This window comes from Arctopsyche grandis, chromosome 8, assembly GCF_051622035.1.
Source record: "Arctopsyche grandis isolate Sample6627 chromosome 8, ASM5162203v2, whole genome shotgun sequence".
NCBI lineage: Eukaryota > Metazoa > Arthropoda > Insecta > Trichoptera > Hydropsychidae > Arctopsyche > Arctopsyche grandis.
Genome location: NC_135362.1, coordinates 2,865,018 through 2,877,071, shown reverse-complemented (window position 1 = coordinate 2,877,071; position 12,054 = coordinate 2,865,018). Strand labels below are relative to the sequence as shown.

Genomic DNA, 12,054 nt, shown 5'->3' with positions numbered 1-12,054 from the left:
ATTTTTTAATCTTTGTGGCCTACGATCATGATCATCATTTTTTTCATTTAAATCATTATTCCATAACATTTCAAAATTATTATACCTTTCGTATTTCAGTTGCTGCAAAACATCATTAATTTTTTTACAACAATATAAAACGTCCGAAGATTTAGATTGAAGAATGTTATACAAAACATCAGTTATTCCAAACAGTTTTGAAAAAAATTGAAGAAGTTTAATTGTTTGAAAATCCTCTAAAAAGCCTAAAAACCCTCGTGCTTTTATAACAGTATCTGTGTCCCATAATTCACAATTTTCTATAACATGTCGAAAAAAAATATGTAAATTGACTTCTGTATTGTTGTACTGTGCTACTTAAACGAGATGTAAAATTCCACCTTGTGGGTGCTACAGAGGGAAGTCTTTTTGTCACAAATTCCTGTAAAGCGAATACTCTTTTGGAAGATTTTGAAAAGTATGTAGACAATCCATTTAAAGTTTGAAAAAATGATTTACTTTCTTTAATATCAGAAAGACCTTGCTGCAATACTAAATTCAATACATGAGCATAACAGTGTGTAAAAAGAGCAAAAGGATAAGCATTGAGGACTTTGGATTGCAAACCATTTACGTGTCCACTCATTACACTTGCTCCATCATAAGTCTGTCCAACCAATTTGTCTTGAATTTTAAATTCTTCAACTATGTTCACCATTAGAATAGACCATTAGATGTTTTATCAGCACTAACGTCTGTAAAACTAATAAACCGTTCATGTACATTGCCTTTACATACAAAACGTAAAACTGTTGAGAGCTGTGATTTTGTCATTATATCTGAAGTTTCATCGAGAATAATAGCAACAAAACTTGCTGACTCTACTTCATTTTTTATATGAACTTTAATAACATGAGAGATTGCTTCGATTATGTCATTTTGTATACTTGGAGAAGTACCACGAAAGGTAGTAGCAGTATTTAAATGAGTATCTAAAACAGAATCATATTCTCGAAGAGCATTTAGATATTCAATGTAATTGCCTTTGTTTACGGAATTACATGACTCGTCGTGACCTCGCAGGGACAGTTCTTGTTTTCCTAGATAGATTATTGCGTTAATAATTCGTTTTAAAACATCTCTATTTTTATTTACTTGTTCATTATGTCGACTTATTTCGGCTTTACGTTGACTGTCAATTAATACGTCGATTCGTTGTTTGCCAAACATTTGTATGGAAAGAAATGATTGAACGTGTGCCTGCGATCCTTTGTGTTTCTTCAGTGCTGCTGTCAAATGGTTGAGATCAGCAAATCCTTCTTTGTTCCACACATTAATATATTTGGAGAACAATAAACATGGCCAGCAGAAAAGTTTGGATCGAATTTCACAGCCTGTAATCCATTCGAATTTTTTATAATTTGAAACGCAAAAATGTCTAGTGTAAACTTTTGTTTTTTCTTTATGCAAACTGGATAAATTTGGAAGAGACGGACACGGTTTCCCATCTTTAATTATTTTTAATTTTATCTCAAAACTTCTATTTGAAAACGGAATAGTTAAAATGTCTTGAACACTGTTAGCCATTATTAGTTATTAGAGGTAATAATATGACCATAAAAATACGAATGTGCGAAAAAGTACGAGACCACGTGCCGCATCGCATTGGTCAATTGCCGACTGTTGCGCGGTGCTCTGAAGTCGTAGCACACCGTACGTCTTAATATCGCGAACAAACCTATACAAGCGAATATCCGCCTGCACACTCCAACCAAACCCACCAATTTGCTGCACGGCATAGGTATTCTCTCGTCGCGGCGCACAAACTACATCTAACATCACACAACACGCTGCAGACTGCACACCACACCATACACCATACATTTAGCGCACGCGGTAAATACACCATACACATCAATGCCTGCTTATACAACAACACATTATTTTGTATTAAAATACTACTTTATGTGGTCTTTGGTTTTCACGGGTGTGCGCCGCACACCTAGCACACACCCAATATACGCCACTGGTATGTATGTATGTACGTATGTATATGACATCCTGTTTTTATTCGTCTTGAATTTTTCCGAATTGATCTGATGCGATGTAACACAAATATTTGACGAAAATAAACAGAATAAACTAAAGTAAACGATCCCATATCACATTTGATGGTAGAGTTCGCTTGAAAAGTCCCATAGAGGGAGCGAAATATAATTAAAATAGGAATGTGATATTATTGTATTTGTTTGTTCGTCGCTATTATTTTTACAGCCTTGCCTATGAGTGTTCAAGTATTGATCGTATCATATTTAATTTTATATTTACTGTTTGTGGATGAATTTTGATATTAAAAAAAAGCATAGGGCCAAATTTCAAACCGAAGCGTATCAAATTTCGATCGAATTTTTATTTATAACATTACTATTTTTTTTACTCTATTTACATATTTATATGTATATAGTTACATAATGTGAAGTTTTGTGATCTTGTGAAATTTTTATTCCACATAAATATCATTAAATCAATTTGATTTAACTAGTTCAAGTTTATATTATACTAGCTGAACTCGGCATGCGTTGCAATGCCACAATAAAGCATGCATTTCCCGTTCCCGTTCCCATTTGTCGGAAAAACGCAGGCAGCGAACACATTTGAAATTATTCAATTATTTGTTTTTTTGAAATTGCAACGGAATAGTATAAAAGCCTTCCGGACGCTCTAAAAAATAATATTCTCGAAAATTCTCGGTTTGGAGAATATTCCCGAGAATATTCTCCAAAAGATTATTACCGAGAATTTTACAACACTAGTGATAGGTATAATAAATTTCATACATTAGTATTGTTGCGTAGAGGTGAGTGGAGGATCCAAGTAAAAGGCCAAAGTCGTTTCACAGCATTTATTGATGATTAAGGAGATACACACACTGGCAGTGCTCAGTCCAGAATGTCTTGATATCGCCTAAGTACCGCCTTATAAGGGGCAGGTCTCTCAGGACATCTTCGACGTCTAATTTGTTTACCTATTGTTATGGTCACGTACTCGGATATGTATTCCCACGACATTCTGTCCCACGGTACTAAGTTATCGGTCAATTCTGAGAAGGGACCAATAACGGCCAACTCAGTCGCCATTGTGTAGCCTACATGCACTTAGTTTGCCGATAATCCTCGAAACCAATTATAACGGTCACACAGTCTCTGGGATGCTACTCGGGCTGATACGATTGCAACTACTCGGCGGCTCTTTTTAGTATACGTAACAGTGTTTTTACATATTTTTACCCTGACTCGAAGTAGCAATTTTAGTAAATATGATTTTTAGAATCTGTAAACCAGATGAAGTACTTGCTCAAAACAATGTTTGATTATTCTAATTTGATCTTCCAAATTTTCTGTATCCTAATGTTATTTTGTAGCTATAATCTTTATGGAAATATTAGTTATTTCCCAAAGGACATTCACGATATTTTATTTCATCAAATGTGGTTAAATGCATTTTTTAGGAAAAAATTACAAGAAAGATAAATTCTTTATCAATTGAATTACATACATATTTTTTATGTTTTTATTTTTATTTTTAACATATTAGCCACAATTACATTACAGAGAGCTCCAACGCTTCACTGTGGCCAGTCATACAATTATAACATCATAATAATAATAATAACCTTAATCAAAATAACAACAACCTGTTATACCTTGATGGAAAAATCATTGACATTTATAATTGATAAAATCAACCGCTGGCATTCAACAACCACTCAACCATTTGAGTACAGTTTACATTGAACAGGTCAATTTCACCAGCAACCTGGTTGAGCAAATATGTACATATATCGCTGTAGATATTGGAGACTTGCTTGGAGGTTGCCAACATATTTGTGCGAGCCACAGGATGAAAAAACAAATCACGATTCCTCAGGTTCCTAAACTTACTAGGTGCATGAAACTTAAATTCATTAAGAACCTAAGGATTGTGTTTTATCCCATTTAACAGCTTAAAAAAGAGCTACCCCAGAAACATAACATAACATAGCCAGCAGCATATCTCGGTCGTTAAGCTTCTGCTTAGCGTCGAGAGGCGCCGGGTTCGATCCTATGAGCTAACCTCGATTGAAATAATTTTTCCGAGTACATCTGTAGTGCTGCTGGTCAAACCTGGATATTTGTGACTCCAGGTCAATCGTTTCCTATCAGAGTTTGCCAATTTTCTCTGATTTCATTGTTGAAACGGTTCCCGGTAAAATTGGCTAAATATCCTTCCTACCTACTAGGTCACCACTATTTGAGATTGATTAATGTACATACAATAAAATTTATTTACAATTCATAGATGTCTCGTTAATTTGCGAGTTTTTCAGTGTCTCGTAAGTCAGCGACTTGTATGATAAAAAAAAAGTTCTAATGTTTGTAATTGGCCAGGAAGGCGCATTGGGGTTACCTGTAAGGCCTTCCTGGTATATATGTATGTAAAAAATAAATAAATAATTAAATAACATGACGAGACTCCAATGAGTTGAAGCCTAACGCCTTTAAAAGGAATGCACTAGGATATAGCCAAGGATAATAACCATACAATTTCATATGAAGATATCTGAGAAATCGTTTTTGGATTCATTCAAACTTCAATGAATGAGTCATATGAATAGGACTCCATATAATGCAAGACAATTCTAGAATGCTACGTACTATAGATTCATAAAGAAAGAGGTACAGATATATTCTTATCATACGCACTAAAACATTTATTTCACGATAAATGCGATATTTTCAACAGTTATCTTCGATTGGTCGTCTGAAACACATTCAAAGGTAAGCATCATATACCAGATATACCCATATACCCAAATACCCAAATCTTTTTAAATATAAAATATACCCAAATCTTTTTAAATTTCGATTTTATGAAGATTCACTAATTTCTGTGGAATTGATCATATGATACCGATTGAATAGTTTAATTTTTAACTGAAATATATTTTTAAATTAAATCTTAAGCCATAGTAACGATATTATTAAAACTATACATAGATACATATTGCATTTATAGCAGCATTTACAACTAAACATAGATTTGTACATACATATGTATCATGATCGTCAAGAAATAGTACACCTTTGTTACGCTAGTTATCATAGTAATCATAATAATTATGATGACTGCGTCAACATTGACGCAGTTATCATATTTTTGGTATATTCTTGTAGATATGCTATTCTGAAATAAAATCTCATTTAGAAAATGAAAGACTCCGATCGTCAGTCTCAAATGCTACACGGATTCAACCACATGCAATATATGAGTACATTTTTTACCTCAGGAACATATTACGACATCGAATTAATTATCAAAGACAAAAGGTTGAAAAACTACCACCCGTCAATTATTATAATATCGACTGATTTTAATTCGATTAATGCAATTTTAGATACAAGACTCACAAATCAATCCTACATGCAGCGAGTCCACTTTTTAGGGCGAGACTTAATCAAAATATACGAGAGTTGGAGATGTATAGCGAAGGGATTCGAGATGAATCTATAGCTAAGGCTTTTGAGTTCATATATAAAGGAACAGTGGGTAAGATAAAATGATTTTCTTAACCGACGAGTTTTTTTTATCAACTTTGTATACATTTAACGATTTTGTTTTTACAGAATTGAGGGTAGAGCAGGTTGCAAATGTTATAAATTTGGCCGATATGTGGCAAATGGATGGGCTTAAAAAGTATTGTTATTCATACTTAGAGACAGAATGTCGACAAAACAGACTAGTTTCCCATAAAAACGAAGAAATTAACGATTACTTCCTGGTTAATTTTCCGAAAGTAAGTACGGACATTCTTTATCTGCTTCCGTTTTTGCCAAAATTACTTAAAAGTTCACTTTGATTTTTAAGATAACAAAGCACGAAAGATTTCTAGACATGTCTGCTGATAATGTGAAAAGATTGCTATCTTCTGATCATTTGCAAGTGTCTTCAGAAGAACAGGTGTTTGAAGGACTATCTCAATGGGTCAAACACGACTTCACCAATAGGAAGAATGATCTATGTTCACTGTTGCAATGTATCAGATTTCCGCATTGTTCCATTCCGGTTGGCATTTTTATTTTGATCTACATCTGATGATGGATCGATCAGATAGTTTTAATATTCGCATATTATTTGCCTTTAAGTTTTTACTGGAAGAAGTGACGTCACTCTGTTGCGAATCCGTCGAAGGATGTCAGTTGCTGTTGGATGCTATAAAATGGCATGCAATACCACAAAAGAGGTGTAATCTTCCATTGATGAATCCTAAATCCCGAATAAATAATAAACAAGTTTTAATTATTGGAGGACAAAGATTTGCGGTAAAAATATTTTTTTTATTATTTCGAACTTCTTATCTATTGGTATGTTTATGAACTTTTACATTTTTTATTTGTCTTAGGGGTCTATTACAATCGAAGCATTCAATTTAAAGGAGAAATCATGGACTCATTACCATGCAATGGATATGAAATACAGTGAATTTTCGACAGCAATGTTTGAAAACAACATATTTGTATTTGGAGGGTGGAATCACAAATATGGTTCACTTGATAAAGTAAGAAAATATATTAATTTTCAATTAACCAATATGACATTTACATTTTTACAGTTCATCATTCATTTTTGATACTTAAATATATTTCCTTAGCGCAAATTTGCAGTCACAGTACACTCTCGATTATCCGGGCTAATGCTGGGGAGGAAGGGCACGGATAATTGAAAAACACTGATAATCCGAATCATCAAATTATGACTTGGTTTCGAATATAATATCATATTTACAACACAATTTTTTGCTTCATAATTTTAATACTCATTATTTATTAAGAAAAACCCTTATAGTTAAGCAGATGAGTGGCCATTAGTAGTTAGTACTAGTGTTGTACCGTTTTATGACTAATGTAACCACTGGTATCTTCTTCACTTGTAGTCTCACTCTCATTTTCTTCCTCTTGTGAAACAAAAGAAACGATATCTGCATAACCAATGCGTTTAAAACCTGGATCACTTAAATCATGATTGAGCCACTCATCAATGTTTTCCTTATCCACGTTTTCAAAATATTTTAAATTTTCCAATAATCCACATATTTCAGATATATAATTTGCTTCATTCTCTTCAGAATCCACTTAATCTGTTTCCATGTCAGGTAGAATCTTTCTCCATGATCGAACAGCTTTATTTTTGACCAAGATTGTATTATTCCGTGTATAGCATCCAATATGGTTTGTCGTCTTCCTCAATTAGAGTTTTCAGAACACTGACGATAAACACGCTTCATTGATGATATAACAACTTGGTCCATGTTTCATTGATATCACATTAGGTAACAAATATTTTGTAACCATAAGTCCATCGTTTGTTTTCAATATGTTTTCGTTCGGATGAAAAGGAGCATTATCTAATAACAATACTGCTTTCTTTGGCAATCCCTTATTTTTTTTTAAATCTTGTATCTCTGGAAATCATTTATTTTTGAACCAATCTTCAAAAATCTCCCTGTCCATCCATGCCCCTTTCTGACTATAATAATCGACGGGAAGATTTTTCATTTCAGTTACCTTAAAAGATCGAGGTTTCTTTGCTTTCCCAATCATCAAAAGTTTCATTTCATGAGTTTCAACTTTCAAGTTTCATTTCAACAGTTTCATTTCATCCTTTCTTTGGACGATTTATGACCAGGAGCGGACTTTTCTCTCATTGAAGTCAGCGTTTTTGTCGGCAAGCACTTCCAGTATAGGTCTGTTTCATTTGCATTATAGATTTGATCGGGTTGAAAATATTCTAGAAATTCGATGCAGAATTCATCAGCAATTGAAAATAATTAAAAATACGCATGTTACGAAACAATCTGCTCTGAATACAGGCACTCGTTACTTCTTCGCTGATCAAAAGCGACTGAAAGAATTAACGCAATAGTAAAAGACATTTAAAAAGGAAACGAAAAACATTTCTGTGTGACATCATTTGTTTCAAATAACACGCGTGTTGTCGGTCGCAATCAATCGGCGCGTCTCATAATCATATAAGAAAAAAAAAATTTATTAATATTTTTCAAGCACGGATAATCCGCAACCGGGTAATCGAGAGTATACTGTATATGTATTTGAAATTTAAGTATATAAAAATAATAAATTAGCATATCACTGTCATTTTTGTGGAAAAAGTAATACTGAATTATAATTTCTACGAAAATCAAATCGACATGTCTTTCAAATTACATTTCTAATGATAATATTATGCAAAATCACATTTGATTTTTAAAGGTTTACTCGTTTGATCTACTCACCGGAGAGTTAAAACATTTGTCACCAATGAAAGTCAAACGGAGTTGGTCAACAGCAGCTGTAGTCAATGGAAGGATTTTCATAATGGGAGGATATAATTATGAAAATAAACTTGAAACTGTTGAAGAGTTGGTGCATTTTTATTTAATTTCTTATCATCTCCGTGTTGTATTTGGACTGGTATAAGTGTTGTTTTTCCTTACGTTTCAGATACGATTACGTTAAAAAAAGTTGGAAAAATGTTGCCTCCATGAAAATTAAAAGATTTGGCCACGCGTCAGTAGTCTATAAAGAACAAATTTATGTATTTGGTGGATACGATTCCAGAAATTATATGAATTCTGTTGAAGTTTTTAACACAAAAGAAAATCAATGGAAGATTTTAAGTCCGATGAAATGGAAGAGAAAATCGTTAGCGGTAAGTTTATAAGTAATTTTTTCGTTTTCTATATAGGAAAGAATATGGGTATTACCCATATCTCTACCCTACTCCTTTCTTTTTGGGCATGCTTGGGTATAATTCCCTTGAACTTCGGAGAAACTTCTCATTAATTCGTTTCGTGCTCCTGCTCTTACGTGGTAATACGTCATGCCCGTTGTTGCTGAAGCAGTTGGGACTTTATGTCCCTAATCACTATGTGCGTCGTAGACATCATCATTTGCTGGCTGTACCTCCTGCCCGCACAGTCCTTTTTTGAATGGCTCTTATTCCAAGAGCTATTCGACTTCTTAATGAAATCGTTGCTGCCGAGACTGAATGTGATATTTTCCACCGTAGTGAGCGTAAATTACTCTAACCCATTTATCTGGTAGTCTGCGCTCATCATTGTTTTCATGATTGATTGTGATTTATGAGTGAAATTTTGATTACAGGGATGTTTTGTATTTGTAGTTGTTTCTTACATATTTATTGGAACTGGCTGTAGGTGCAAGGCATTCCTTATGCTATATTTTTTATTTGATATTTTTACTTTATCTGTCATTGTTAAATGCTATTTTTTTATGTTTATGTATGGATGTATTTATGTTTATGTTCAAATGTATTTTTTTTATGTATAATTGATGAGTATATTATTTTCGTTATGTATTAATTTATGTTAAATTTTTATTTTGTTTTTTTTTGTGTTATATTTTTTGACCATTGTGGCGCTTTAGGAATTCCTGTTATGCCACAATGGTCTGCTTAGAATAAAATAAATAATCTCATCTGTAGAATTATCCCGTATATTACAATGGATTTTTCGTAAATTGAAATTATTTAGATAGAAGACAATGACAATGTCCGCAATACCCGAGAATTTCCCACAGTGAATTTATTCTGAAACCGTTTTCACCAAAACTATCATTTGTATTTGTTTGAATCCAATTAAATAATCGTATTTGGTTTTACTAATCCAATATTGTTCGACGTTCCACTTTGGGATGAATTGAAATCGAAATCATCGCTAAAAAATATTAGTTTAGTATTGCATTGAACTAAGTTAGTTCAATGCATTTTTTGTGTATATCTTGATTTAATTTTATTGTGCCTTTTAGGCGGTCGTTGTCGACGATTATATCTATTGCATTGGTGGTTTTAGTGATTCTTCACTTAACAATGTCGAAAGATACGATCCCAAAAGCGACACCTGGACTGAAGTGAGCGATTTACCTGTAAAAGATTTTGGACGAAGTGCAATCTGTCACAATAGAAAGATTATTTGTTTCGGTGATTTTACGCTTACATATTTTCGATAGTTGAGATTAATCTAAATTATTTACTGAATTCAATTTCACAATTTGATTTGGGTTTTTCAGGGGGCTACTATAACAGATCAATCCAGGAGTACGACCCCGCAAAAGACCAGTGGAGAATCATCAGTGAAATGTCAAATATCCCATATCATTATAGCGCCCATGTTGTGGATTTAAATCTATAAGTGGTTTTTCTTTCATTTTTTGTCTCAAATTCACACTTTTTGTACCTTTTTAATTGATTTACTTTAAAAGAAATATTTACAATTACAAACGACATTTCATTTTAAAATAAATTTGTACATATATGTTATATAAGAAATATTCATTATTGAATTTAAATTTTCAAAAATGGAAAAAATAAAGAAAATTGAATTATTTATGTCTCGCGTTTTTTTTCATAGTTTATTGAATTCTATTATCTCCTAGGCCAGGGGTAGCGAACATTTTTACGGTCGGGTGCCAAAACTTCCAAATATTTATTTACTAAATATCACACAGGCGTGACAAGAAAATTGTAATGAGCAAAAATGTCTTTAAAATTTTATTGAAAAAATTTAAACAAATACAGAAATTTGTGAAATAAAAAATACAATAGCACAAATGAATATGTAATATAAAAAAGGATTTTAAAAAACAAGTTTACAACAAAAAAAATTTATGTGATAAAAAAAATAGGATTCAAATACAAATAGGAACGTAGAAATAGAAAACAATTATTTATTAATGATATACATACATATTGCTGTTGCTGTTTATTTGGAGCCAATTTTTTTTTAAACTTTTTTTTTACTATGCTCAACTAGATTCGTGAGTCAATGAATTTCTGAAACTGGCCTTCTTAAGCTCTTTTCGGAAAATAATGACTCGCAAGCTTGTGTCGAAGAGAAAATTATTAGTATTGCTTTCGATAGTTTTTCTAACAAGTAAAAGTTTCTGGAAAGCTGTTCCAAATTTTTCGTATTTCTTCTTCTGCAATTTTTTTAATTATTTTCGATAATCGATCATTTTCAATTATGTATTCCATGTAATTTCTTAAATCGAATACAAATTTGTTTACAGAGAATTTAATTAAAAATCAATAAGTTACATTTCTATATCGTAAAAATTCAGACACTCAAAAATCTCAAAATTGAGAGTATTGAACGACACAGCGCGCTTTAACAATATTTTATTATCGAGACGCTGCAGCGTCTCTTGATGTTTTTTCAAATTGTTTGGTGGTTTTGGTTATTACATATATATGTTTGTACATACATCACGATCAAAAAGCCTATTATATTATAATTCTGATATACATATGTGTGTACATACATATGTCTTACGGCCAAATTTTAATCGCGGATCTGACAAATGGACTGTTGCCGTCTTTCTGTATCGATTTTATATATTTATACTGGGATTTTAAAGTCATCCCATTTCGTTTTTGTAATCCCACAGTCGAAGATTAGATCTGTTAAAACTTCGTTGTTGAAATAGTGAAAAACATATATGTAAAATGAGAATGCATCCACATATTTTGTAATTAAACTTGCGAGGTATGTACAAAAAAATGGTATCCATACTAGGCGCAATGATTTTTTTAATTATAAACTAGATGTAATAAAAATGCTGCAATGTTTGTGATCAATTGTTTAGGTTGATTCCTCTCGGCGGCCCTGATCATGACTTATTTGATTTGTTGAAAAACACTTGATGCCGATAATACCTACTAAATTTAAACGCTTACTTATCGTTGAAACTGATTCTTATCAATATATGAATTCGTATGTGGTTAAAAATTAATCTCTCAATTCCTTTGAAGTATACCTATATTATACACGTATACAGTACAAATATTCGTTTGGATTAAAATGTGATAAATTTTTGGAAAAAAAAATTATCATCGACACATATCAATAAATATATTTATTATATTTAGTGCTAGCTTAATCTTTTTATAAGTTTTATCAAACAAATTGAATAAGATAAATTTCTACATCAAAAATTTTATAGTTTTAGTCTACGTAAATTC

At 32.2% G+C, this 12,054-nt stretch overlaps 1 protein-coding gene across 1 annotated transcript; it reads left to right on the top strand.

Moving 5' to 3' along the window:
* The first annotated feature begins 4,765 nt into the window (after nucleotides 1-4,765).
* LOC143915727 (kelch-like protein 12) lies at nucleotides 4,766-10,421 on the top strand. The gene is made up of 10 exons (XM_077436488.1): nucleotides 4,766-4,796; nucleotides 5,414-5,565; nucleotides 5,643-5,812; nucleotides 5,884-6,081; nucleotides 6,162-6,338; nucleotides 6,419-6,574; nucleotides 8,286-8,434; nucleotides 8,517-8,724; nucleotides 9,843-10,014; nucleotides 10,104-10,421. The coding sequence occupies exons 2-10, from the start codon at nucleotides 5,496-5,498 to the stop codon at nucleotides 10,223-10,225; spliced, it is 1,422 nt and encodes a 473-aa protein (XP_077292614.1). The 5' UTR covers nucleotides 4,766-4,796; nucleotides 5,414-5,495; the 3' UTR covers nucleotides 10,226-10,421.
* The last annotated feature ends 1,633 nt before the right edge of the window (nucleotides 10,422-12,054 follow it).

What these genes read in the sequence shown, in the direction of transcription:
- LOC143915727 (XM_077436488.1), top strand. Translation starts at nt 5,496, where the DNA reads ATGTATAGCGAAGGGATTCGAGATGAATCTATAGCTAAGGCTTTTGAG. An exon ending in CATATATAAAGGAACAGTGG is followed by an intron (nt 5,566 to 5,642) that starts GTAAGATAAAAT and finishes TTGTTTTTACAG; the next exon opens with AATTGAGGGTAGAGCAGGTT. An exon ending in AAACTTGAAACTGTTGAAGA is followed by an intron (nt 8,435 to 8,516) that starts GTTGGTGCATTT and finishes CTTACGTTTCAG; the next exon opens with ATACGATTACGTTAAAAAAA.